At 49.3% G+C, this 27,322-nt stretch overlaps 1 protein-coding gene across 1 annotated transcript; it reads left to right on the top strand.

Annotated features, from left to right (window-relative positions):
- The first annotated feature begins 105 nt into the window (after nt 1-105).
- LOC115637353 (G protein-activated inward rectifier potassium channel 4-like) lies at nt 106-26,807 on the top strand. Its single transcript, XM_030538568.1, has 5 exons — nt 106-143; nt 8,206-8,450; nt 18,042-18,315; nt 19,852-21,106; nt 25,335-26,807. The coding sequence occupies exons 3-5, from the start codon at nt 18,100-18,102 to the stop codon at nt 25,700-25,702; spliced, it is 1,839 nt and encodes a 612-aa protein (XP_030394428.1). The 5' UTR covers nt 106-143; nt 8,206-8,450; nt 18,042-18,099; the 3' UTR covers nt 25,703-26,807.
- Nucleotides 26,808-27,322: the final 515 nt, after the last annotated feature.

Genomic DNA, 27,322 nt, shown 5'->3' with positions numbered 1-27,322 from the left:
CTGCCAACATGGAAGGACATCAGTGCCTGCCCAACAGAGATCCAGCTTGTCCTTGTGCCTGACTTTCCTGGCCAGTTAGCCGCCACAAGCTACAAACCCAAGCTACAAAATCAAGCTATGAACTTAAGCTATCTTCAGGACTGGTAACTATGCAGCAGCTGCAGAACATCTGATGGATGTGTGTGTGTGTGTGTATAGGTATTAGGTATAATGTGTGTGTATAAGAATTAAGATATTAGTTATTAGTCATAAATCAAATTGTTATAATAAATGTGGCATCTTTGCCTTGTCCCCTTTAATAAGATCCTGCTGGTTTTTACTGGTCTAATATAATTGGTATAACAAAACATGCATGGAGCATGAGAAGCCTCTTTCTCTTCATTTTTCAGTCCCTGCTGCCCGTCCCTTCATTTGTAGCGTTGACATTTTGGCTCCTTGGCCCCTCTTTGTCTCGCTCACCCGCCCACACCTGCAGAGACAGGCTGACTCAGCCTCTTGGGGCTGTGCTTTTGCTGAAAGAAGAAGAGAAGCAGGCTTCTCATACTCTATGAGTGTTCCCAGGGCTGTCCTTAGGCATAGGCAGAATAGGCAGCAGCGTAGGGCCTCTCACTGCCTGGGGGCACCACTCTGCAGGCAGCCCAGACAGTGTAGAAGCAGGGCTGCTGGGTCCTAGAGAGAGCCGAATGCAGCACAGTCTGAGGAATGGGATTGGCTGCTGGGGTCTCTGGAAAGGGGAGGGAGTAGGGGTTGGGGAAGGAGCTCACCTGTGAGTGTGACTCTTTCCCCCCGGCTGAGGTCAGGTGAGGCTGTGGCTCTGGAACCAGTATCCTTTGTTGTCTCGCATAACATCCATTCTTCTCCCCCCTGCCCCACGGAGCACCCCCTCCTTTCTCCCTCCTCCCTAGGAGCACCCATCTCTCTCTCCTCCCTCCCCTCCGTCAGGGCTAGGTTGGGTGAGGTGCTGGGGGGGGGGGAGGGAGGCTGGCTGGCTGCGTGCTGAGGAATGAAAGTGAAAGTAACTCACTTCCTGGGCAGGCAGCCAGAATTGGAATGTCACACAGGGTTTGGCTGGGGTTAGCCAGATGTGTGAAAAATCAGGATGGGGATTGGGGTAGGGTGAGCAGATATCGCTATTTTATAGGGACAGTCCCAATTTTGGGGTCTTTTTCTTATATAGGCTCCTTTTACCCCCCCCACCCCCACCCATCCCTGTCCTGATTTTACACACTTTCTGTCTGGTCACTCTAGGTGGGGGTAATTGGTGCCTATATAAGACAAAGCCCCAAATATCGGGACTGGCCCTATAAAATCAGGACATCTGGATCTGGCCACCCTACCTGGGGAGCGCCTCTCCCCCAGGCTGGCAGCTGCCAGCGATCCATCTCATCCGAGGGGAGCTGCACAGGGCAGGATGAGCTGCTATGGCTCCATGGGTGCCCTGTCCCTGAGATCAGATGCTGTGCTAACTTCACCATGGTCCATAAGGCTGGTGGTGGTGCTCATTGGCGTGTGATCGGACCTGAGGGTTTGCTGCTGCTGTTGCCACTCTGCACCCCAAGAGGTGGTATTGGGGTCTATTGCAGCTGTTGGACCAGCAGGCTAGGGGGTGAGCCAAGCATGAAAGCAGTACTGTGTTGCCATTTAGATTGTCATTTAACAACTTTGTTTGCCAAAAATTCTTGCTAACAATCCTGAATCCAATTTCAATATTTAAAAAAAAAAAATCAATATCTTAGCCAAAAACAGAAAATTAAGTTGTTGACAATTATTAGTTACAGGTTTGGTTTGAGGCAGGGAGTGGGCCAGTTTTCATCAGAGAAACAAAAAATGTTGACTGACTTTCCTATAGCCTATTATTCCTGATTGGAGCCCTCCAACAACTGTAATATGCTCATCTCCTTACTAGTGTATAAAGCAGGGGTCGGCAACCTACGGCACACGTGTCAAAGGTGGCAGGTGAGCTGATTTTTGATGGCATGCAGCAGCAGGCTGAGCGGCTCAGCCCATCACTGCTCTGGGGTTCCGGCTACTGCCCTATTGCCAGCTGGGATACCAGCCATCGGCCCCACTCAGCACCTGCTGCTGGCCTGGGGACCCCCAAGGAATCTCAGCTGGCAGCGGGCTGAGTGGGCTGGTGGCGGGCTGAGCGGGCTGGTGGCGGGCTGAGCAGGGCCGGTGGGGGGTTGAGTGGCTCAGTCTGCTGCCAGTCTGGGGTGCCAGCAGCACTCAGCCTACTGCTACTCCGGGGTTCCGGCTGTCGGCCCCTTGCCAGTCAGGAGCTCAGCCGCTAGCCCCACTCTGCCTCCTGCCAGCCTGGGTGAGCAGAATCCCAGGCTGGTAGCGGGCTGAGGGGGGGTTGGCGGCCGGGATCCTGGCTGGCAGGAGTTGGTGGTCAGAACCCCAGGCCAGCAGTGGGCTGAGCAGGGCCTGGGATCCTTGTCTAGGTTTCCAGCCACCAGCCCGCTGCCAGTTTGGGGTTTCATTTACTCAGTTGGCAGTGGCCTGAGCAGGACCGGTGGCCAATACCTCAGATAATAACAATAGTTTATTTATATAATATAGACATAGAGAGAAACCTTCTACAAGCATTAAAATGTATTACAGGCACGAGAAACCTTAAATTACAGTGAACTTGGCACACCACTTCTGAAAGGTTGCCGACCCCTGGTATAAAGTCACCATATGTTGTACTAAGATTCTCCTGCTTTTTTTTTTCCCTGTGAGTCAGTATAACTTTTGCCAGCCCAGAAGTTGGGCAGCCAATGTTTTACGTTTTCACAATGTTTTCTCCAACTTTCATAAAGTAAATACATAGTTAATATGAGTTAAAAAGGCCAGGGACACTTCTTTGTGAAGAATCTGTACAGCAGATCATGCTCTAGACGATCCAGAAAAGAAATCTGAGGTTGAATTTTTTAATGTTGTGATGGATAAAGCAGTATCTGCTGTTGATGAAAGGTTTAATACCTTGCAAGGACACCATGAACAGTTTGGATTTTTGTATGACATAACTAAATTCAATGAAATAGGAAAACAAGAGCAACTAATGACAAAGTGCAAGAACCTAGAGAGCATCCTGAAGCACGGTGATAGTTTTGATTTAAATGGACTTGAACTACACGAAGAATTGAGTACACTGTCATCAATGTTGCCACATGCAAAATTGGTGATGGACATTGTACAGTTTATTCATACCCGCAAACTTGTTGACATATATCCTAATGTGTATATTGCCACTCGTATTCTACTGACAATTCCTGTAACAGTAGCATCAGGAGAACGGAGTTTCTCAAAACTAAAGCTCATTAAAAACTATCTCCGCTCTACCATGAGTCAGGAACGCTTAACTGGTCTTGCTATTCTTGTAATCGAACAAGACATGACTTTGTCTTTGTCATACGATGACATTATTACTGATTTTGCAGCCAAAAAAGCCAGAAAGATTGCTTTTAATTAAAAACAAATCTTTGTTTCAATATCTTTTCATATAAATTTCCAATAAAATTTTGATAAATTAAAAAAATATATTATTTGCATCATTCTGTCATATCAGAATTTTTTCTATAGTGCTGCTTCTTTAGTGCTAGTCCATCAGCATTATAGTGTGCTTCATTAAGTTAAACTGGTTTTAATAACATGAATGTGGCAAGTTTTCCAATAATGTAAGCTTATGTTTGTGTTGCTAAGAGCAGATCAGGCACAGGGGCACCAGTTTAATAATCTCGCCTAGGGCACCATAAATCCTAAGGCCGGCCCTGAGTGTTCCACAGCACCTCACTTGTCACTGAGGTGCACCCACTCCACAGTGCATGTAACGCCCCGCCCCCCCCCCCCAGCATTCTGAGCTCAGGGGCAGCCCTGGGACCCAAGGAGAAGAGGGGAATTGTTGGCCAGGGTGAGGAAACCAACCCAACAATCTTCCCTCCTCCAAAAGGCACCTCCTTCAGCATTCACCTGGCATGGCTAAAAGGGACCTGGCCTGGTGTTTCCACAGGGGTGGCACTGCACACTCATGGCCTTCTTTAGCTCCTTCCTGCACTGTCAGCGTTGGGTCTGTGCCCAATTTGTGGTGTGTGACTTAGGATCTCACTAATCCTGAGGGGAGGAAATTCTGCATTGTCTTCTGGCACAGGGCCATGGGGCCTGGGCTTGTGTCATAAACAGATAGCTAAGGGTTAATGTCTCTTTCACCTGAAAAAGTCTGGTTTCCTGATTGGTCCTCTGGTCAGGTGCTTCAGGTTACTTTTTTTCAGGTGAAAGAGACATTAACCCTTAGTCTGGTTTCCTGATTGGTCCTCTGGTCAGGTGCTTCAGGTTACTTTTTTTCAGGTGAAAGAGACATTAACCCTTAGCTATCTGTTTATGACAGCTTGGCAGCTGTTTGGTTAGAGAAAATGCCCTAAGGCCCAGAGTGTGCGTGGAGGGAGCACCGCAGGGGGAGCAAGTCCTCCTAATCTCTGCAAGAGGCTCCCGCTGATCTTTGTCAGGGCTTGTCGAAGGGGAAGCCAACCCCCAAGTTGTCACCGGGCTACATTTGAGAGCAACCTGGGAGTCACTCTCTGCTACTGACATCACCGCGTGGGTCGCTCCAGTGCTGCTGGAAGGGGGCAGACCAGGAGACTGAATCCCTCGGCACCATGGGACAGTTCCAGCACAGGCAACTGCAGTGCAAGCTCCCACCCCGCTCTTCCTTTTCCCTGCCCCTTGCTAACGTGACCTATCCATAATCCGAAGGCACCCTCTGGTGCGAGATCAGTCTCCCTGGCCCCTTCTGTCCTCGGGGATCCCAGCCATGCCTCGGTGTTTGGGATGTGGGCATGTGCTCTTTGGAACTGGATTTCACTTCACGCAGGCTGCTGAGCAGCCAGCAGACGGCGGTGGCGACTTCCAGTCGCTACTGACCTGGGACGAATTTGACATACTAAACATTGAATCCAGCCAATACATCCTAGGCCCAATCCCTTGAGGCAAAACATTCGGGATTGTCACTTACTCGGAAACACGTTACCCAGGACTGTGTTGTTTATTTCCTTCTTCATCTTCATGATCCCAAAGTGCATGCAGGTCTCTGTACTGTTGTTTGGGAGGGTAGGTTTAAACATACCAGCAAGGTATTAACTGGGGCAGGGGATTGTATTGTTTTCCAAACTGACCTGTAAATTAAGAATGAATTTGATGTCTTCAGACATCGTTTACCTGAACTCTGCCTGCAAGTTACTAAGAGAGCTTAAACTGTACTGTATTAATAACCCTCGAGCCGTTCGAGGCACTGGCTAAGCAGTTATTTATAACCGGGATGCTACCTGTGCTATTTTTAACCTTCTCTCTGGCTGCTTTTTACAGCCCCGGTAGCTTACGCTGCGCTGAGGAGGTATTGATAGGCTGCAAGCTGTTAGTTACCAGTACTAGACAACACAACACGGTGATGTTAGATCTGAATCATTAGCAGAGTCGCTGGACAGGCCTATGCTATGTAACACTGGTCTACAATTTTTGAGAAGTCGTCTGCTTCAGAGATAAAATGTGGTATTTATTATGTATTTTGATGTGCTGAATTCAAATACGACAATTAAAACAACTGATTGGCTACTGTTTCTAAGATATTTAAGTTTTTACATTTTATGTCTATGTATATTGTGTAGATGGTAGAGTTTTAATCATAAATTGTAAACCTATATCTTTTCATGTGTTTATGGTTGCTTTACATGATAATATTTCACCGGTCCTGTTTATGTAACACTTTAAAAATCAGCAGAAGGGTTATATAAATAAAATTGATTATGAAACAAAAGGCAAACAACTATTATGTACATAGTTTAGTTCTATTCAGTGTCTACTCGGCACTTCTTGGCTTGTCTCTTGTATTCATTAAATGGAGCATCTCTTGTCACTGTCCAGCAATAGTCTGCAAGCATTGATGGGCTCCATTTGCCCTGATAGCCTGCCAGGAGATTCCACTGCTGTAGTCTGGAGCCCAACAGCTCTGCCTTACTCTTGGGTAGTTCCAAATCCCTGACAAGGTCATTCAGTTCACCTTGTGTTATGAGGCGTGGTTCAGAGGAGGAGGATGGGAGAAAATGTGGGTCCTGTGACACTGATGGTTCAGGACCAGAAGTTTCATCCTCTTCCTCGTCTGACTCAAGTGAGAATGATTCTGGTGCATCAGGAACCGGCAGTCCTTCTCCGTGGGGTACTGGGCGTATAGCTGATGGAATGTTTGGATAACGCACAGTCCACTTTTTCTTCTTTGACACACCTTTCCCAACTGGAGGCACCATGCAGAAGTAACAATTACTGGTATGATCTGTTGGCTCTCTCCAAATCATTGGCACTGCAGAAGGCATAGATTTCCTTTTCCTGTTCAACCACTGGCAAAGATTTGTTGCACAAGTGTTGCAGCATATGTGTTGGGCCCACCTCTTGTCCCGATCTCCAATTTTGCAGCCAAAATAAAGGCGTTAGGCTTTCTTAATCATAGTGGTTATACTGCGCTTTTGTGATGCAAAAGTCACTTCTCCACAAACATAGGAGAAGTTATCTGCACTGTTCACACACGTATGAGGCATCTTTGCTCACTTTGGCTAAACAGAAATGTGTCCCTTTGCAAAATCAAACACTGACAAATAAGAGAGCACCACACTGTATGATTTCTAGAGCTGATATAGGGCAATTTGTTCAGCAGAGTGATGTAAGCTTCGTTACGATTGCATCATCCATGATTTCTAGGAATAACATGATGCAATTCATATCATGTATGACGCAATACCAGCTTCAGATTGCATCATTCATTGTTTTGCCTAAAAAGCAAGTACTGTCCAAATCCAGTCATAGATTTATTCATAGATCCAGTCAAAGATGTATTTTAGTAATTTCTGGTTTAAACTGAGATCCCTTCCCTTTATAACTCACTTATCCTCCGCCATTCCCAAGTCAAGGGTCGTATATACTGACCCAATAGCATATCTTGAAAACTAGAGCCAATCAACAATTTTAAGCATCATTTTCGTTCTCAGTGACTCAGAATTAGTAAAGTTGGACTACATTTATTTCAGAAGCATTTTGGCTGTAGAGCAGTGTAATCACATGTCACAAAATGACAGTTCTTTGTTTAGGAACCTGATGAGAGCTGGCATTGTAGGGGGAATCAAGGGGTTGTGTTTCCTAGCAACAGCTGACCCCTTCCACCCAAAGACAGGGAGGGAATAATCCTTGATGGGGGGCATCATGAATGTTAGAGCAGGGAAAAATCCCCCTTGCAGATCTCCTTCTTAGGGCTGGGAGTGCCTTCTAGTCCTTGGCCAGTGGGCCAGGGCCCTGCCCTAGCTATGCCTTTGGTTAGACCACACACTGGCACAGCCATTGCCTCGCAACCCCCCTCTGACTGCGGCTTGTTACATTCACTTGCTGTGTCTTATTTTTAACTGAACTGAGAGCTCTTTGGGGCAGGGACCGTTGTCCTCCTCCGGGTGGTGGAGGTGCCTATCCTGGCTTCTGGGTGCTAGACAGTACATAATGCTCCCGTCAGGGAACGCAAGAGCTGTGTTGGGGAATCCCAGAGCAGGAAGGGGCTGAGCCTATCACCCCTTCTCAGGGGTGGGTGACTGGGGCTACATGCCATGCTGTGACACTGTTTGATCCCCTATTAGAAACTGAAGAATGGTTCTTTCCCCAGCACTCCTTGTCCCAGTCCTTTCCCCTTTCTAGCACCGTCCAGCCTCACAGATAGGAGTGTGCGGAGCTCTGCAGTCCTGCTGGGAGGTAGGGGAAATGTGGGGTAGACTCTTTCCAAGGGTTTGTGCATCACCTAGCATGGTGGGGTCCTGGTCCAGGAATGGGGCTAGTAGTGCTACCACAGGACACACAATAAATAACTGTTAATGTCTCAGAAGTAGAACCTAGGAGACCTGTCTCCCACTGCGTTAGCCAGAACTATCTGGCAACTATCTGTCAGTTTGTTGCTGGAAGAGCAGGGCTCGGGTCCTTGGGTAGGGGGTTAGCTAATGTTTTGCTCAAAGCTGAGGGGAGGGGAAGTCCCCTTCTGTGTGCTGCACACGCTGGAACAGAAGCCCTGGGAGATAAACCCTGCAGGCTCCAGCGACTCCCGGGCGGTATGTCTCCTCCTTGCCCAAGCCTTCCTGATTAAATCATCTTGAGGTAATTCTGCGTGTCATTGAGACAGATTAACGGGTGACCTCCTTCTCCCAGAACGGGATTGGAAGCTGACGCCGAGCTCCCTTACCCTGCACGCTGCGAGAGGATTTGCATCCAGAACTGATGGGAAGATGCATGGAGGCCGATGGGATTCCAAACCCTAGGCTGGCCCCAGCCCAGTGACGAGGCTCTGGATTGCGTTGGGAAGGTCGGTGGGAGAGTCAGCTGGAAGGAGAGGGGTTGCACACCTTGGGCTCACCTGTTCCTGCCCTGGCAGGGCACTCAGTTGGAAAGATGAGGTAGGTGCATTGCTTCCCAGGAAGTCTGCAGGCTGTGGGCTCTGAGCTGCTATTGCACGGTTACCATAGGGGTCCTCTTGGCTAACACCAATCTGGAGGATTTGTCCCAATGAGAAGGTGTCAGGACAAATGACTGAGCCGACCTCTGTTAGGAAAACTCAAGCAGATCTGTAACATGAATCTGTTCTGCAATGGGAGTCTGGGGAAGGGAGCTGCACAAAGCATTTGGGACGCTAAGTGTCGGCCAGAGGAAGATGATGCATGGAAATGGGGTCTGCTAGGCAAGACAGAGTGGTTTGCATGGCCCTGTGCAGCAGGGATGTTGTTAAGCCGACGGCATCACCCTGGGAGACACTTACACAGAAAGCTTGTTAGATGCCAGTCTCTCCAGTGTCAGTCAGTCTGGCCTCTCTGCATTGCCGGAGGGAACGTGGATTGTCTCTAACTGATGGGCAGCTAGACTAAACTGCAGCTGGCTGCTGCCTGGAGGGAGATCAGAGGCAGGGTCATTTATCTGAACCCCACCCCTGCAATCTGGGGCCCAAACTGCCCTAACCCACAACCACATTGAGGAACAAAACCAAAAATCCCCCCATCCAGCCATTTCCACCTGAAGCCCTGAGTCCCTTGACTGTCTGAGTGACCAGTGAGTGCCTGGCTTCCGTGGGGTGCAGTGCAGGGACACTTCCCCTGTAATCCCAGCTGATTCTTTGCCAGGACCCAGCTCATAGTCAGCAATGATTCAAGATATGCTCTTGGAGCTCAGGGGCTGGCAATACTCCGCAGGCTAGTGAACTTGGCTTGGTCCCAAGCAATTTGTAACTCACCACTTAGTTTAGTACAGGGGTCAGCAACCTTTCAGAAGTGCTGTGCCGAGTCTTCATTTATTCACTCTAATTTAAGGTTTTGCGTGCCAGTAACACATTGTAACATTTTTAGAAGGTCTTTTTCTATAAATCTATTATATATAACTAAACTATTGTATGTAAAGTAAATAAGGTTTTTTAAATGTTTAAGAAGCTTCATTTAAAATTAAATTAAAATGCAGAGCCCCCCTGGACTGGTGGCCAGGACCCAGGCAGTATGAGTGCCACTGAAAAGCAGCTTGTGTGCCGCCTTCGGCACACGTGCCATAAGTTGCCTACCCCTGGTTTAGTATAGAGTGGGCAAGACCAAGGGCTGGACAGAGCCTGCTGCTTCTGTCCTGCCAGGACTGGTGCACACTGGGCAACTGCATTAGTGCCAGTAGTTAGAACCTGGGTGCAATTCCCAGACACTTCCCTAAATAGCAGCTTAAAGTACAGACTGAGTTCGTGTGGCAAGTTTCTTCCTTTCTTATGAACTTTGAAATCTTGTGTCTTGTGGCCCATGTTATATGTGGCCTAGAATCCTTCCCCAAATATATATTTGGGCCCAGTTCATCCACATTGGAATGACAGAACGTGGCTGGAGGGAAAAGAACCCCAACTCCCTACCAACCTTGGGTTTTCAGCAGTGGGATGACTCTGACCCTTGGTAGAATTTTAAATAGCTACTCAAGGTAAATCTGCCCCCAGCTGGGATAGAAATGTACAGGGGCTATCAATCCACATGCTTCAGGGCATAAACTGATCAGCATCTTAGAGGAAAGATGGCCCAGTTGGGAGAGTGCTAGCCTGGGACTCAACAGATCCAGGTTCAATTGTCTGTACTGCCACAGACTTCCTGGGTGATCTTGGGCAAGTCACTTAGTCCCTCTCTGTCTCAGTTTCCCATCTGTAAAATGGGGCTGATAGCACTTCCCTACCGCAGAAGGGTGTTGCGATATATTAATGATTGTGACATATCCAGATCTTAATGAGGGCTAGATATTTACTTTAGACAGTCAGCACCTGGGAACAGGAAAACATTTCTCCCCGGGGTCTGCTGGTACTGGCCACTGTTGAGACAAGACGGAGCTAGATGGATCATGTTCTGGTTTTAAGTGCCTTGCTAAATTGCTGTCTGTAGAACCCAACAGCACTCTAGCCAAGCAGCAGTGGGGAAGGACTTTCATTAGCAGCCAGGAGCCAGGCTAATCGTGTGGAGCGGAGATAGGCTGGCTGCTCTGCCAGATGATGACATGAGCTGTTTAAAGTGTGGTGAGCATTTTCCAAATCCCAGAGAAGACCCACTTCCTTCCCCACGGCGTATACGGTCTAAAGAAAATGACCAGTGACAGTAGCCCTGTCTGCCCTTTGCTTTGCTGGAGTGTCCTTGGCTTTGGAGGCAGCTGGGGGGCTCTGTCTCTTTTCAGGGACCCCATGAATAAGCTTGCGAGTCCCTGAACACTTGCTAACTGAGGCCTACACAGAGCTCTCCTTCAGCTCTGTCTCAGCTTGAAAGCTTGTCTCTTTCACTAACAGAAGTTGGTCCAGTAAAAGATATGAGCTACCTTGTCTCTCCGAGATCCTGGAACCAACCTGGCTACAACCACAGGGCAAAGAGCTGGAGGGGACATTCTAACAGGCAGACGCACAGCTGCTCTGTATGTGGGTCTGAGCAGAAGGGCTCTCTCCCTTTTCACGCTGTAAGTCCAGTTCCACCTCTTTGTGTCTGAAGGTAATCATGATGGTAACTGGTTTGGGGGACTATAGAGAAACCAGCTAATGTTGGGGATACAGCTGAGCCCTTCTCCCACCTGAGCATGGCTTGGCGTTTTGCTGCCTCACTTTCCAGGGTGGATTTCCAGGAACTTGGCATTTGGTAATATCTGCCTTCCTGGGATTAAACCTGAAACAGCTGAGCTGACTGTGAAAGAGAAGAGCTCAAAGCTGATTGGTGCCGAGTGGGACAGGTTTCCCTTCCCTCTCCTACAGCCGTTTGGATTTGAAGCACAATGCTGAGATGACAGTTCTCAGCAAGGAGACGTGGGGGGAGGCTGTTGGGATTCCAACTTGCCTTCTCAAGTGTAAGCAGGGGACAGTGAATCTTGTGAATGTTACTTTACAGCCAGGAGTAACTGATGGGGCCGGGAAACTGAGCTGAGCTGTTCCTTCATTCAGTGAGTGGGGTGAAGACCAAGTCCCAGATGAGGCTAGCACAGCCAGGCTCCCAGGAGCTTGGCCCAGGGGAAGCCGCTCCCAACCAAGCCCAGTTCTTTAACGCTAGCTGGTAAATGTTCAGAGGCTGAGGTGCTGTTTGAGCTGGACCTGGGCCTGGGCCTGCCCAGGCTAGGGGTGATAGGAACAAGGACACTGGGTGCTGCTGAGGTCTCCCTTTGCCACAGCAGAGAACACAACAGTTCGTGGGTCAAACCAGTTGTTCACCAGTGCTGCCTGGCTGCTGGCAGAGTGGGAGAGCAGATGCTGTGCCCTCACCGTGAGGTGTCCCTTCCCATCTGGCATTGCCAACCCAGGATGTTTCTCCCCTCACACCGCTTTGCTGTTTGGAGATTCCCGCCACATGAACCTCACTCGTAGATAGAATTTTCTCCTGATCCCCCCTCAGTCCTTTAGCTGCCTTTTGCCTTTTCTTAACCCATTGCCTTTAGCTCCTGTGCCTGTGACTCTCAGGAGATCTGCACAGCTCTGCCACAGACTGCTTGTGGGACCTTGGACAAGTCACTTAGTTCTCGGTTCCCCATCCAAACCATGCAGATAATGGCCCTGTCCTACTTCACAGGGGCCTTGGGAGGATGAATGCATGAATGATGGCAAGGAGCTCAGGCCCTACAAGGAAACGGGCTCATGTCAGGCCCTAGAGGGCCAGGTAGTTATGGCCTCCATGTTTTCTGCCCTCTGGCTTGGTTTGAATTTCCTTGTGGGCTCGCTGTTTCTGTGGCAGGCAGGACTGGTATCACCATGTGGCATGACAGAGTAGGAGCCTCTGCTCCAGACGGGGCTAAGCTACCATGCCAACGAGTCTATCCCCTGACCTGCAACCTCCACTGCCAGGCACAGCTCCGTGCCACCAGCGTTTGGGCCAGGGGATCTCGCAAAGCACTCCCCCTCAACCTGAGACAAGCCCCCGTCCCGTGAGGGGAGTGTGTTCCAGAAGGGAGCTCAGGAGCCAGTTCACTCAAACAGGAGGAGGCAGCGCCTCTCACCAAAGGGATTTATCGTCAGGATCCTTTTTGCTGGACATGTTTATATCTTCCTCTGGGAAAATACCTTGAGTCTGGAGACCAAGAAGGGTAACAGGCTACTGCCATTGTAGTGGGATCAGCACTTCTCCCACCAGGGAATTTCTTATTAACCCCGTGACATGTGGTGCAAACTCTAGGTCATTCCAGCTTAGTCCTGCCCAGCAGGGGTGATCCCATCAGAGGCAGGGAAATCAACTTGTCCCAGGACACTTTCCGCCCAGTATGGAGACCCAGGGTTACGATGGCCTCTGCTCTCTGGCTGGGTAGAGACCAGTAGCCCAAGGAGCTCAGTCTCTGGTAGATAACACATCAGTGTGAATCAGGAGACCCACACGATCAGTGTTTCATGGCCTCAGTAATGGGGTGTATCTGGGAGGTTAAACTGGGTTTGGCCTGGTGCTCAGACCTCTGTTGGGGATGTGGTGGACTCCCCTCAAGGGAGGCAACACAGGTCTGTCTAGTTCAGAGCATCTACTGTGTTCTACAGGTCATTGACCTAGTTGCGTGCACGAGTGAAATTTAAAAACTGGTAACACTGTGTTAGCTGTAATCCTCTGCTACATGTTAGAGCTGGATGGGCAGTATCACTTGGGGCTTGTCTGGATGAACAGTTAGTGCTCCACAAGCAGGGTGTCTATGTGAAGTGCTCTAGCCTGCCGCGCATTGTCTGTGTGGACCCTGCTGCTGTGCACGAACAGTCCCCTAGTGTGCATTGAGCTACTCCCTTTTCAAGCAGGAACTGTTAGTGTGTGGTGGTAGGGTTTATGTGAACTGCTAGCATGCAACAGGCCAGTGCACTGCAGACTGACATCCCAGCTTGCCATGCACTGACTGTTCGTCCATAGAAGCCCTAGGGTTACAGCAGCACTGATGATCTATGGCAGGGGTCGGCACCTTTCAGAAGCGCTGTGCCGAGTCTTCATTTCTTCACTCTGATTTAAGGTTTCGTGTGCCAGTGATACATTTTAACGTTTTTACAAGGTCTCTTTCTGTAAGTCTATAATGTATAACCAAACCATTGTTGTATGTAAAGTAAATACATTTTAAAAATGTTTAAGAAGCTTCATTTAAAATTACATTAAAATGCAGAGCCCCCTCCCTGGAGTGGTGGCCAGGCCTAGGCAGTGTGAGTGCCATTGAAAATCAGCTTGCCTGCTGCCTTCGGCACGTGTGCCATAGGTTGCCTACCCCTGAGCTAGGTGTTGTACAAAACAGATTGCCAGGGACAGTCTCTGGTCTAAAGAGCTTACTGTCTAAATAGACTAATGGAGGCAGGGGAAACAGGCACAGAGAGGTGAAGTGATTGGTCCAAGATCACACAGTCAGTCAGTGGCAGGATTAGAGGTGAGGTCTCCTTACTCCCAGTCCATTGCTCTGTCCACTAGGCCATGCTGCCATTTCTGACAGCCCTAGAAGGCAAATTTTCTACAAGAAAATTACCTCCTTGGCAGTGCAGGCTGTTGCCACTCTGACCCCTAGAGCGTGACCTTTCCAAGCAGGAGAGGCACATTTCCAAGTGATGTGTGTGCCACACTTGCACATGTCTGTTCTCAGCTGGCCACTGTGGCCTGGAAGAGGGGAATAGCTAAGGCTGATAATTATTTCTGAGGAAAACTACCCATCCCAAAGCCTGAAAGACTTCCTCTGACCCATGTTCAGAGATGGGCAAACAGTGAGAGAGAGAGAGGACGCGGGGATATTTGTTGGCCATGTCTTTCACATCAGGACCTTGCTTATTAAGCCATGCCTTTCGCTGTTCTACCTATACCAGGCCCTGTTTAGCATGGTTTGCGTGTCAGTACCCATCACTGCAGGATGGGAGTGCTCTGCTTTGGGGCCTGTGCCTGCAAACATCAGGTGACTTAGTTTACTGACTAGAATCAAAGCAGGGCAAACCCTGGACTAAACTACCCACTGCCAGACTCTGCCCACTCTCCGCCTCCCACAGCCCCGAGAGCAGCTCCTGGGGAAGGCCAGCTTGCCTCGGCGGGATGCAGTAAGCACCCAGGGAGGCAGTCGCTTCCTGCTTTGATAGCTTGTGCAATGCTGTTATGTCACATAATTGGCTTAGCCATCTGGTATTGCACTGAAATTTCCCAGCCTCTCACCCCAAACGCTGTGCCCCAGCTCGGCCTTAAATCTGTTATCTTAACACACTTTGCTGGTGGGGGGCAGATCCCCAACACAAGGTTCAGAGCCAGACCCAAATCCCCAGAGCCACCTGGGGGCCAGACTCTCATGTCTGTTCTTCGGTGCCTTTGAACTGAGGCTTCCCTGGCAGTGCTGCTGATGAGATGGAGCCCTGAAGAGCTAACAATGGGGGATTTGCCGGTCCTGGGGAGGTGATTGGCCCTGGCCTTTGATGAATGTTTGCCAGGCACAGCTTGGGGGCTGCCAGTAGAGTTCTTCGCACAGACCTATCCCTAATCCTGCAGACCTGGAGGGGGGATGTCAGAAACCGGGAGGATTGGGAGGGACTTGAAACACCAATACGCTTGACAATTAGCAAATGTTTGGAAACACCATGTAGAGAGAGCTCTGTTCGGTCCATGGTAGCGTTCCTGTTAAGTGCTAAGTGTTTTTATTACTCATAGCAGTAACTATCATTCTTTTATGATTTGTACTAAGGTAGCAAATAGAGGCCCTGATCATGGATGGGATCCCCACTGAATATGGCGAATCACTTAGTTTTTCTGTATCTCAGTTTCCTATGGCTAAAATGGGGATAAAAGCATTTCTCTCCCTCGCAGTGGTGTGGTACCTCTGTGCTTCACACAGGAAAGGTTGTGAAGTGCTCAGATGCCACAGGAATTGGTGCCATATGTGAACCATAGACAGATAGAGGAGGATGAGAACCACTCTGCTACGGCTCGTGTTAGATAGATCTGGATTTAAAATAGTTCTACCCACTGGTTCTAACAAACGCGCTCCTGTAGATGGCAGGCTTCCAGGTGGGAGGAAATGTAAGCAAACCCTGCCGTTCTCACCCGGAACCAAGCACCAAAGTCATTGTGACGTGCCCATTGTGACATTTGTCTTGCTCTCCTTGGTGCTCTTTGTATTTCTAAGTAGCAGTTTGGGCTGCGTCCAACTTCCCTTTCTATGAAAACCTTTGTTAAAATAAACACAAACTTTTGGGAGTGAGTGAAATGTGATCTCAAGACAAAGCGCTGTAGCTCCATTGACGTCACTGATGCTGGCAAAGGATTTAGAGGTCTATCAATGAAAGCCTTCTTTTTTTTAACCTGTGGCTTTGGGCAAATAGTGAGGCTGTCATTAGTGAATGGCCTGTCTCTTGTTTTTCCTCCACCAAAGCAATCATGCAGAATAACAAGCTCAGGGAACTGATTTGCTGGGGATTTGTGTCTTGCTTTGTTAATCCACCTCCAACCCCCATGTTGTGTGTCCTCCCGCGCTTGTGTCTGGATCTTGCGCAAGGTGCTGCTTGTGTGGCAATGAAAAGTTGATAGTTCATCTGGGGCTTGGCTTACTCCCTCAGAGTTCAGGACAGATGCTCTGTGTAATTAATACTGGGCGACAGCACGAGGGGTGAACTACTGGTGCATTTCATTGAGGCCTTTTGGGGTGCTTTAGCTCTGCAGCCTTAGCACATGTGCAGAGGAAGGTGAGGGGGACGTGTCAGGGCTCCCCAGTCACAGAGACTGGACCCAAAGACTGGTGCTAGGATAAGGCCCAGGGTAACATTTGCAAAAGAATCTAAGGGACTGAGGCACATAAATCCAATCTGCAAAAGAGAGTTGGGCACCTGTGTCGACACTGCAAAAAACGACCCACAGCAACAAGTTTCAGAGCCCAGGTCAGACTTGCAGGGCTCGTGTTAGGGGGCTAAACATAGCCATGTGGCCGTTGCCACTTGGGCTGGAGTTCGGGCTCTGAGTCCTCCTGCCCTTGCTGGCTTTCAGAGTCCCGGGTCCAGTCCGAGTGGGAACGCCTACACTGCTCTTTTTAGTGCTGGAGCCTGGGCCCAAGTCAGTTGAACTGGGCTCTGAGACGTGCCATCGCATTTTGTTGTTTTGTTTTTTGCAGTGTAGACATCCCCTAGAAGCCTAAAACTTGGCACAACCTCGCTACGTTGCTCAGGGCTGTGAAAAATGTCACGTGCCCTGTGCGGCATAGTGAGCTCGACCAATCCCCCTGGTAGACTCAGCTCGGTCGATGGCAGAATTCTTCTCTCGACCTCGCTGCTGCTTCTCAAGGGGGTGGATTCACTACTGTGATGGGAAAACCCCTCCCGTGGCTGTCGTACATATCTACACCCCGGGGATGTAGCTGCAGCTCTGCTACTGGAGCACTGGTAGGGTAGATGTACCAGGCGTCTGTCTGAAAGTCACTGGATGTAGGCTTCTAAGCTCCTGTCTCTTTTGAAAATGGGACGTGGGCTCCTCGGTCACTGAGGAGCTGCTCCCCTTGTCTATCTTGGGAGGGGGGGTTCCCTGCTGTAGTTAAATCAGTGCCAGCCTCCCGTGTGGATGTGCTGAAGCTCCATATGAAGCGTCTCCGTTAGGGTTTTGCACTGGTATAGCTACAGCAATATAGTTACATAGGGAAATTTGCACCAAAGCTAGACAAGCCCCAAAATTGGCTAAAACTGTTTCCCTTAGAGAGGAAGGGGTTAGGGCATTTGCCTGGAGACCTGGATTCCCATCCCTGTCCTGCCACAGCCTTCTTGAGAGACCTTGGGCAAGTCACTTAGCCTCTCTGTGCCTCTTTTTCAGAAAGGGGTGAAGGCTGCCTACCATCTGAAAATCAGGCCCCTCTAAGAGGTCTCAAGGTCTCCATGCTTCTGTCTCTTGCAGTGATTATCAGGAGATATTCAGCAATCTCCAGATCATGTTGGAGGCGACAAGAGACTGTGGTCTGGCAATTGGAACAAGAGACCGGGACACAGAAGACATGGATTCGTGTCCCAGCTCTGCCACACACTCCCTGTGTGACCTTGGGCAAGTCACTTATTCTCTCTGGGCCTCAGCTCCACATCTGCAAAATGGGGATAATGATCCTTCCCTCTCTTGCAGGGGGGATGCAAGGATAAACTCATTGATATCTGTGGAGCACTTAGATATTGCAGTGACAAGGGCAACAGAAGCAGCTCGCTAGAGACAGACAGATCAGCTGAACTTCCCCCCAGCTCAGGAATGCTGGATTCAGACACTATGCAGCCTCTCAAGTTCAGGGGCTTCTCTGGCATCTGTCTGTCTGAGAGCAGGCTGCCTCAAGGGACCGAGGACAGCCTTTGTTATATCCCCCCAGTGCACCCCGCTCTGGTCAGTGTCGGCAGCACTGAGCCATGCTCAGAGCTGAGCAGCTGAGCTCTACCAAGCCGGGGTGGCTCCCCTCTACTGGGGTACATGTAGTACTGTCTGGAATGAGGACCCCAGCCCCATTGACAGTGAGCTGGCTTTTGGTACTGAACTTGCCCACGCGCTGGTGAAAATAACCCCCCTCTTTGTGTTCTCACATGGCAGGATTCCCCACTGGAGAAGGTGCAAAGTCCTGGGGTAGTGCCCCAGCCCCCGATCAGCCATGGTGCTGCCCGTCGCCAGCAGCAGCATGGAGCTGCAGCAGGACAACGGGCTCTGTGTCCGCAACAACATTGGCGGTTGCCGGCTGAAGTACGAGGAGCCGAGGAGCCGGAGGAACTCCATCCCCCCCGTGCAGACTCCCACCGCCAAGCACATGCTTGCCTACCTGCCCCGGCCCCCGACGGACACCAGCAGATATGGCGCCTTCCCTCAGAAGGTGAGGCTGTTCCCATCATTAAAGGAACGGCGACGCTGGGCACTTCCATTTGACATGCAGCCCAGCCTGATGCAAATGACAAAGAAATCCCACCCCACCCCATCTCCCACAACAATCCTGCTGAGTCCTGATCACTCTTATACCCACATAGCTAGGAAGGTAGATAATGGGACAGCCCAGCCCAGCTGGGGACAAAGTTTTCCCCAGCTTCTTTAGCTGAGAGGTTCTTGACACAGCTGAGGGTGTGTTAGCTCCAGTCATGGGTGATTCCATTCTGTCTCACTCGCTTTACCCCCAACATCCAGCCCAGTGCCAAATAGATCCAGGATTCTTCTTCTGCACTTCCTGTCCTCTGCTGCTGGGCAGCTGGAAAACAGCCACCATGTTGCTCCCAAATGGGGGGCTGCATTTTAGCAATGCTAAATAGGTACATATGTTTGCAAAGCCCTTTGGCTGAAGGGCGCTATACAAATAAGTTCGGTTGCAGCCAGGACCATGGTATATTGATTGAAAGGTGGAGCCAATTGTTTGATTACACTTGTGGTTCCTTCTTTAAAATGTTCAAGGGACCAAAATAGCCAGATTTCTTGGCTAGAGACAAAGCAGTACAGTGTGACAAGGAGACAGACATACCCTCCTTCCAGAAAGCAATTCTTACCTTGCAAAAGATGTGCTTCAAAGAGAGGTATTTCAGCTAGTAGTATCTACAGTATGATTCTTCAAGTTACACCATTCTCTACTCATCACTAAATCCAATCCACCAGGTGGCAACACTTCTTTAACTTGTTCTTTTGTTCTGCACTTTTCTTATCTCTGCTTTGGATACTGCATTCGAAACCAGTTGGGTGCAGATACTCCCAACCTGTGCTAGGACATCCCATTCATGTGTCTTGGCATTGACAGGCTTCCTATTTTCTAATGCCAAAACTGACCAGGTTTGCAAAGTGCTGTGGGATACCTGACATCATGGGTGAACGGAACTGTAGAGACAGAATAATAGATTCAGCTAATGTAACTTCCCAACTCTTAAATCTGTCTAATGTATCTAGCTATCTAATGTATTTTGTGTTAATACCATATGTATAATACCCATTAATGTGGTGTATGCTACCCCGAACATAGATAGATAGATAGCATCAGCTGAGAGATATCTAAGTGTGGTACAAGTATTAAAGATGCAGCTGCAATGCAGTTTTCCCTCCTTCCTTCTTTACCTCTTGCTTCCTACTTCCCGCCCCTCTAGTCTCCTCAGTCATTGGTTGTTCCAGCGCAGATGCTGCTACTGTGCTGGGAAAGGCTTTATCACAAAAATGAGGCTTTTATTTAACTATATCATGGGGAGGGCTAGGGACTCAGTTTGGTGTCAGTATTAATAATTGTGTGTGTTAAGGTAGCACCTAGTGGCCCAGCTGTAATTGGGGCCCCATTGTGCTGTACCATACACATGAAGAGTTTAAAGTTTAAATAGACCAGACGGACAAAGGATGGGAGGGAAAACAGGTGCATTTCTCTTGATTGGTTCTTTTCCCCTTGCAGCCTGAAATGATGGTCATCCCCATGGGCCCATCAGAAAAGAGCCAAAAGCAAACAGACCCTGCTGCTGAAAAGAAAAATGCCCTGATGTCAAACTTTGTCTCCCACTCCTGTGGCTCAAACATCCCCAATGACAGATCAGTCCTTCAGAGGAGACTCAGTGTGGTGGAGCAGACCAGCACAGGCACGGTGGTACCCGTGAAGCACCGGCCCAGCATCTCCGTCAACACTGAAGATCTGCCCAAGTACCATCGGGCATCGCGCAATGATCCCCTGCCTTCGCTCCGGGACATCAGCACCCGGTGGTACCCACAGCATGCCCTCAGTGTGCCTAACATCCCCAACTCAGCACGGAAAAAAACGCCCACCCGGAGCATTGTCTCCGTGACCCCCTCAGAGAAACCTCAGAACCGGCGCTGCAAGCTCATCGACGACGATCGGCAGTTCAGCTCCGCCAACAAGCAGCAGCGGCAGCGCTATGTGACCAAAATGGGCAAGTGCCAGGTGAATCTGGGTCGCATCCAGGAAAAGAAGAGGTTCCTGTCAGACATTTTCACCACCATTGTGGACCTCAAGTACCGCTGGTTCCTCTTCGTCTTCATGATGTGCTACATCATCACCTGGGTGGTCTTTGGCATCATCTACTTCTTCGATGCCTGGATAAGGGACGATGTCAGCCACATAGGAGACCCAGAGTGGAAGCCTTGCATCGAGAATGTGGACAATTTCATATCCGCCTTACTTTTCTCCGTGGAAAGTCAAAGGACCATTGGTTATGGCTCCCGGATTGTGACAGCCGATTGCACCGAGGGTGTCATTTTGCTGATGGCCCAGTCCATCGTTGGGTCCATGATAGATGCCCTCATGGTGGGATGCATGTTCGTCAAGATCTCCAGACCCAAGAAGCGCGCCCAGACCTTAATATTCAGCAAGAAGTGCGTTGTCTCCCACCGGGATGAGAAACTCTGTCTGATGTTCCGCATCGGCGACCTCCGGGACAGCCACATGGTGGATGCGAAAATAAGAGCCAAACTGATCAAATCCAGACAAACCAAGGAAGGGGAGTTCATCCCCTTGGAGCAGTCGGAGCTGAACCTGGGCTATGACACAGGGGAGGACAGGCTCTTCTTGGTGGAGCCGCAGATCATCTGCCATGTCATCAATGACCACAGCCCCTTCTGGGAAATGACAGCAGAGTCACTGAAGCGGGAGCAGTTTGAGATCATTGTAATCCTGGAGGGCATCGTGGAAGCCACAGGTCGGTGCTCTGAGGAGGGTATGCAGACCCTAGGTGGGCTTGGGAAAGTGTTATCCTCCCCCAGCTCAGGGGCTACTCCATATTACTAGACCCAGGGGCACTGTGATTGGGTTTCCTTCCTTTCCCAAACTATCAGGTAATGGCTGCCACAGGAGTCAGGGTGCAACACTGGCAGGACACTCGGTTCTAATACTCCCTCTCTCTGTGTCCTCAGGCAAGTCTCTGAGTCACTCCTCCTCAGCTCCCTGTTTAGGACAATGAGCCTTCCCTGCCTCACAGGGATGTCGGTAGGGTCTGTAAGTGTGTTGAAGATGGAAAGCTGGGAGGTGATAAGTATTATTAACCCGTTGCTCTGATCTGGGGCAGTGGGACATTGGTGTTTTGCTCAGAGAGACAGCGGGTGGGGCAAGGGGCTAGAGAGCCCAGCAGTGTGATCTGCTTCAACAGGAGGTGCCATATCAGACTAAATGGCCCAGTCACCTGACCTAGTTGCACAGATTAGATCCCACACTTGTTGCACTCTTCATCTGTTGTTCTGAGGTGGAGGGTGTGGGGTACCAGCCTAGATGGTCTGTCCCCCTGCTGCAGTGAGGTGGGATGCAGCATGACATGAACTTGGCTTGGTTAGCTCAATCCCTGCGTTCCCCTAAACCAGGGGTCGGCAACCTTTCAGAAGTGCTGTGCCGAGTCTTCATTCATTCACTCTAATTTAAGGTTTCGCGTGCCAGTAATACATTTTAACGTTTTTAGAAGGTCTCTTTCTAGAAGTCTATAATATAGAAGTAAACTATTGTTGTATGTAAAGTAAATAAGGTTTTTAAAATGTTTAAGAATCTTCATTTAAAATTAAATAAAATGCAGAGTGGCCAGGACCCAGGCAGTGTGTGCGCAGCTGAAAATCAGCTTGCGTGCCACCTTCGGCACCCGTGCCATAGGTTGCCTACCCCTGCCCTAAACAGTTACTTAACACACTGAGCTGACTCATGGATTTTGATTGTTTGAAAGACATACAAAACCAACCACCCAGGCAGCCATTGGCTTCTCCCACCCACACAGGGCAGGTGGGCGCACTGGGATCCCACACATTACGCTGAGCCTTGGCACCATCCCGGGGGAGTGGGAAAAGCGTAGTTGGGATACGGCCTGTCCTGAAGAGAGATGGTGTAGGTGGTACTGCAGGAAATGCCCATTTGCCTTCTAGGTGGAGCTGGGCAAAAACCAGATACTTTGGTTTACTGACAGTTTTGAAAAGCTGAAACAAATCATTTCAGGTCAGACCAAAAATTAACCTTTAACAAATTTTCATTGATTGAAAAAGGTTTTTGTTTTTTTTTAAATCATTTTGGGTCAAACATTTGACCCACCAGTAAATATCTGTCTGATTTTGAGCATTTTTAAATGTTTTAATTTTTTTAAACAAAAATAAATTCAAAGCAACTTTTTGTTTTGAAATTTCCTTTTAACTGAAAAACGGAAATGTTTCATTTCGAAAATGTCAAAACCAAACTTTTTGATTTTTTTCCCCTGAATGTTTTTTTGGGGGGTTATTTTCAGAATGAACAATTCAGCGAAACGGACACAAATCCACAAAACATTTGTTTCACCAAATCAACCTGTTTTTTACACTGAAAAAATATATTGGGCAAAAAAATTCATGCAGCCCTAAATCCTACACAGTGTTAGCAAGAAAATGGCCTCTGTGCTACCATCTGTACAGCTGCAGCCATTTTCAGCAGCCTGTCAGGTAACCCTGCTCTGAGCCCCACTTAATACAGTAAGTAAGTGGCTCCCAGTTGGCTGCTGGTGCAACATCCCTCAGCCCTGACTGGGAGGGAAGCACTGTTAGGGGTGAGAAGGGATTTCACAATCCATGGCCCAGTCAACCCGTGGCGTCTTTTCAGGATGCTACATTGGCAGACAAAGAATGAGCCAGAACATGCTCGTCAGCCAGATGGCTCAGGGCACCAGGACTGAACCTTTCCCCTGGAGGTCACTGGCATGCATTGGGCACAGGTGAGTGACCAAAGGTCATTGCCATCGAATGGTTGCTGGGAGGCCGTGAGATGACTCAGGGGTGGCGCAGTCCATTTATCAGTGGAGAGAGAGCTACATTTCAGAAACCATCATTGCAACTGGTACTAATTAAGCTCCTTGCTGGCAGTCTCAGCAACAATGCTGTGGACTGAATGGGCCATGGAGACTAAACTCCCTTCTCTCCATTTAACGAGAGGTTCCTCCAACTCGGGACTGTAGCCCCGTGTTGAGCTGACGTGGAGAAAGCCTGCTGTGGATTCCCAAAGGACCCAGAGGGGTCAGTCTGGCCCTTTTCACTAGCATGACATTCACTTAAAAATGGTAGGAAGTTACTGGATGGAGAAAATATCCCCAAACACTTAACATGTGTGTCAAAGTGACTGGTATGATTCAGTGAAGACCACCAACTTCCCCAACTGTGTTTCTTCACTGGAAAGAGCTGTTACAGTTGTTGCCAACTCTCATGATTTTTGCGGGGAAGGGTGAGAAGACAATGCTTAAAACCCCAGACTGGAATCATGAGATGACATGAGAATCTCAACTTCTGTTTGTGTAAACGCCCATTTTTTAGCCCTCACGGTTGTGGAGAAAAGCTTGACATTGTGCACCCTAGAGATTCCAAACCCAGAAGACAACGAACAATCCAGAAATTGGTTATTTTTAAAAATCTCATTATTTTTAAGCCCATCTCGTGTTTTTTTCTTTTCTGGGGTGGGGGAGGGGAGCGAGGGGAGAAGAAGGGGCTGACTTGTGATTTTTTTAATGCTTGGGATTGGTGACATCAGAACTGTGTTAATTACAGGTGTGTGGATGGATGATTTGATGCGATGGTGCCCAGCTGCTTGATATGAAATTTTCATTTAGATGGTTTAAGCTTCATTTCCCCCCATCCCTTTTAAAAACCCTTGCTTTTTGTTGTTATCAGTTCTCCACCTCTTCCCACTCCCTCTCTCACATACACATATGCACGCACTTCTCATGGAGCACACACCCTTTCTCAGTCTCACTCTGCCACCCTGCTCCCTCGCTGTACTATCCTTCATCGCTCCCAGCTGATTTGGGCTCCCTCTGCTGGTCTTTAGTTCTTGGGCTTTCCTAGAGTCAGAAAAATGATTTAAAAACACGAGCTGCCAGTTCCCATCCAGTGTTCAAACTTGATGGAGATGGGGCGGTAGAGGGACCTGGGTGTGTCCTTCCCCCAGAGGGGAAGTTTGGAGAAACCTGCTGCCTTATAAAGCAGTCTGGCCCATTCCAAAGGCAAAAATATTGGTGCTTCACAAGTATTGTTTTGAGGCCCAGGGATGAATCTTCTCTAGCAGGGACAATAGAACCATTTGCAGAATTAGTTCCTTGCTACGTCTATCAGGGGCAAGGAAATCACCCCTTGCAATCTGGTGACACAGTATTGATCAGGCATTCCCAAAAGCCCCTCCCCCAGTGTGTAACTGATCTAGTCCAGACCAGGGACCAGTGCACAATTGTTCCCTAGTTTGTCCTCCAGATAGAGTTCTTTCTAGCCTAGTTTCATGGTGAAACAAACGTGTATGGAAAACTAAATAGCTACTGTCAGTCTACGTGAGTCAGACAGCAATCCTAGACAGGTCAAACTTTGGGCTGAGAAGAGAGCGCTGCTGGCCTAGAATCACAGACACAGCAGACAGATTTGGTTCCATCTAGTCCATAGCCCTGGGAGCCAGCACAGGTTTCTTATTGTATATTTATCAGTGTACTGTCCAGTCTAGTTTAAATGTCCTGGTTTTGGTGCACAGATTAGCACTGTCTGCTCCTTTCTAACATACGTATTTATCTGGTTCCCACAGCTGTGCTTGTCTGAACCTAAATATCCATTTCACGTGCCTCAGTAACTGCGCAAATACCCATTCAGCACAGGAGATTTACCCTTCAGATGCTGACCAAGGACATGGGAACTGCCAGGTTGTTCAGACTCAGGGTTAACCTAGTCCTGTATCCTGTGTCTAACACTCACCAGTACCAGCTGGCTCAGAGGAAGGTGCAAGAATCCTGCAGCTATAGGATGACCTGTCCCCAGGCAAAGTTACCTCCTGACCCCATTAGTCAGCAGTTGTCTTCTGCCCATAAAGTATGAGGGATTATACATCCATTCTGTATCCTTTTGTGCATACAACCTGCCCAATTAATAGTCCTGACTCCATGTTCTTTTTTCTCACTGTAGGAATGACATGTCAAGCCCGGACCTCTTACATAGAGGATGAGATCCTTTGGGGATATCGGTTCGAGCCCTGCATGACCCTGGAGAAAGGAGCCTTTCGAGTAGACTACAGCAGGTTTGAGAAGACATTTGAGGTGCAGACCCCAGCAGCCAGCGCCAAGGAAATGTACGAACTGAAGGAGATGGAACGTCAGGACCAGTCCACCCTGAGCTTGTACTGGGACCACCTGGTGCATTCCTGCTTCTCAGCCGAGCTGAATGATGTCCTGCAAGATGAGGGTCCCACTGAGGAACCCCTGGCCAGGCTGGGCATCCCCAACATCACGGAGGAGGAAACAAGTGCCGAGTTCCAGAACCAGATCGGTGTCTGAGCTCCTCCCCAACAAAGTGACAGGAGACACCCCAGTGCAGTCATTTGTCTGCCCCAAGGACGAGTGCTGCTGCTTTGCATCCGGACATGTCCCTGGTGCAAGCGGGGTAGAGGCAAGGGTAAAGGTGCACTGCTGCTCTCCGGCCAACCTGAACGTGCATTGAAGTCCTCACCAGTGACCTCTGTGGTGGAGCCATTGTGCTCTCTCTCTCTCTCCAATATGGGCAGTTGATGCTGCCTTCCTATGGAGGAGGTGGTGGTGTTAAAGACCCCTCTAGCTCCCTACTCCAGGCTGGGGTAAGGGACCAGGGAAATGTGGAACAAGGGCTTGGGCCATACAGCCAGGAGGCTCATCAGCCATTGACTGTTATGTGGAGGAAATGTCACCTTACCTGTGAGTATAAGGTGATGCCCAGGGGTAGGTCATAAGCAGCAGGGAGCCAACTGGAGACCTCTAGATCTTGCAGCCTGTGCTAAATGACCAGCTCTGTTAGCTCAGGGGCTGTAGCAGCAAGTGACAGAGAGCCCCACTGTGTAGTGTGGGTCACATGACACAAGAATTAAGAATCCCACCTTCAGTCACCCCAGGGAGTGCCGCTTGGAGGGGGGCAGGGAGCCCCTCTCCATAGTCTCTGGTTCCCATTATGTCCACATCAGGCACTTTAGGGTTTGTGCAGCCCTTTTGGTATCACACCTTTTCCTGCTCCCTGCCACGTCCTTCATGGACTGTAGGTACCCGGAGCTGGTGCTGCCCCCAGACGCAGCTCGGGCACTCACGTGGAAGTGTCTCCTACTGACAGTGCCATATGGATAACTCTGTCTGTACGGTGTGTCCCTTCCCCCTCCTTCCCTGCATCCTGTGACTGCTGTCCCTAACCTCTCAACACATCCAGTGTCTCCAGGTCAAGCTGCAGCTAAGTGGAATTATTTTTGCAAAATCTTTTGTAATAAGGTTATCGAAAAACAAAATTCAGCAGGTGATTAAAATCTCTGAACCCCACAGATAGCAGCGTTTTGTGGGTGTGTATAGGCACTGTGCATGTAAGTGTTTGCATATGCGGGGGGCTCCTGCTCAGTCTACCGGGCCACTGCCTGGTGCAGGGGGCTGAGAACGGGAACAGGAGCCTTTTACCAGTTGATATTGTTTCAGACCTGAGCCCAGGTCCTCCCAAGTATTAGGCACCTAACTCCCACTGAAATTACCAGGAGTTAGGTGTGTAAATAGCTTGGAGGATCTGGCCCTTGATCCCTCACTCCCATGCTTAGGGGTGAGCAGGCTGGGGCATGGACGGGGCATGCCAGCAGGGCTTTGTGGGGGAGAGGAGAAGCACTTCTGTAGCTGCTGTGCAGCATTCTAGGAATAACCAGAACCTGTTAGGCTCCAGCACTGCAATCTGACACCTTTCAGCAGCATTGCGAATTTGCTTGTGATCAGCTCTGTGTGCACCCCCAAACTCCAAGGTCCATTGGAAGCATCTTCTAGAATTTCCCTCCATCTATTAATAGCAACAGGATTTTCCCCCTCCACTGAATTAAAAAGGAGCAAATTCATCTGTATTGCCCCTTCCATCTGCTACCAGCCTCTGCAGGTCCTTGATCTTATCTTATCAGTGGGAAGGAG

The sequence above is a fragment of the Gopherus evgoodei genome, chromosome 19 (genome assembly GCF_007399415.2).
Source record: "Gopherus evgoodei ecotype Sinaloan lineage chromosome 19, rGopEvg1_v1.p, whole genome shotgun sequence".
Classification (NCBI taxonomy): Eukaryota; Metazoa; Chordata; order Testudines; family Testudinidae; genus Gopherus; species Gopherus evgoodei.
The sequence above is the reverse complement of the archived record's forward strand: the minus strand, read 5'-3'. Positions and strand labels throughout refer to the sequence as shown.

Bases quoted from the DNA above. Each gene is read 5' to 3' on its own strand.
- LOC115637353 (XM_030538568.1), top strand. From the start codon at position 18,100: ATGGTGCTGCCCGTCGCCAGCAGCAGCATGGAGCTGCAGCAGGACAAC. The intron at 18,316-19,851 runs GTGAGGCTGTTC...TTCCCCTTGCAG, and splicing joins ATGGCGCCTTCCCTCAGAAG to CCTGAAATGATGGTCATCCC. The intron at 21,107-25,334 runs GTCGGTGCTCTG...TTCTCACTGTAG, and splicing joins GGGCATCGTGGAAGCCACAG to GAATGACATGTCAAGCCCGG.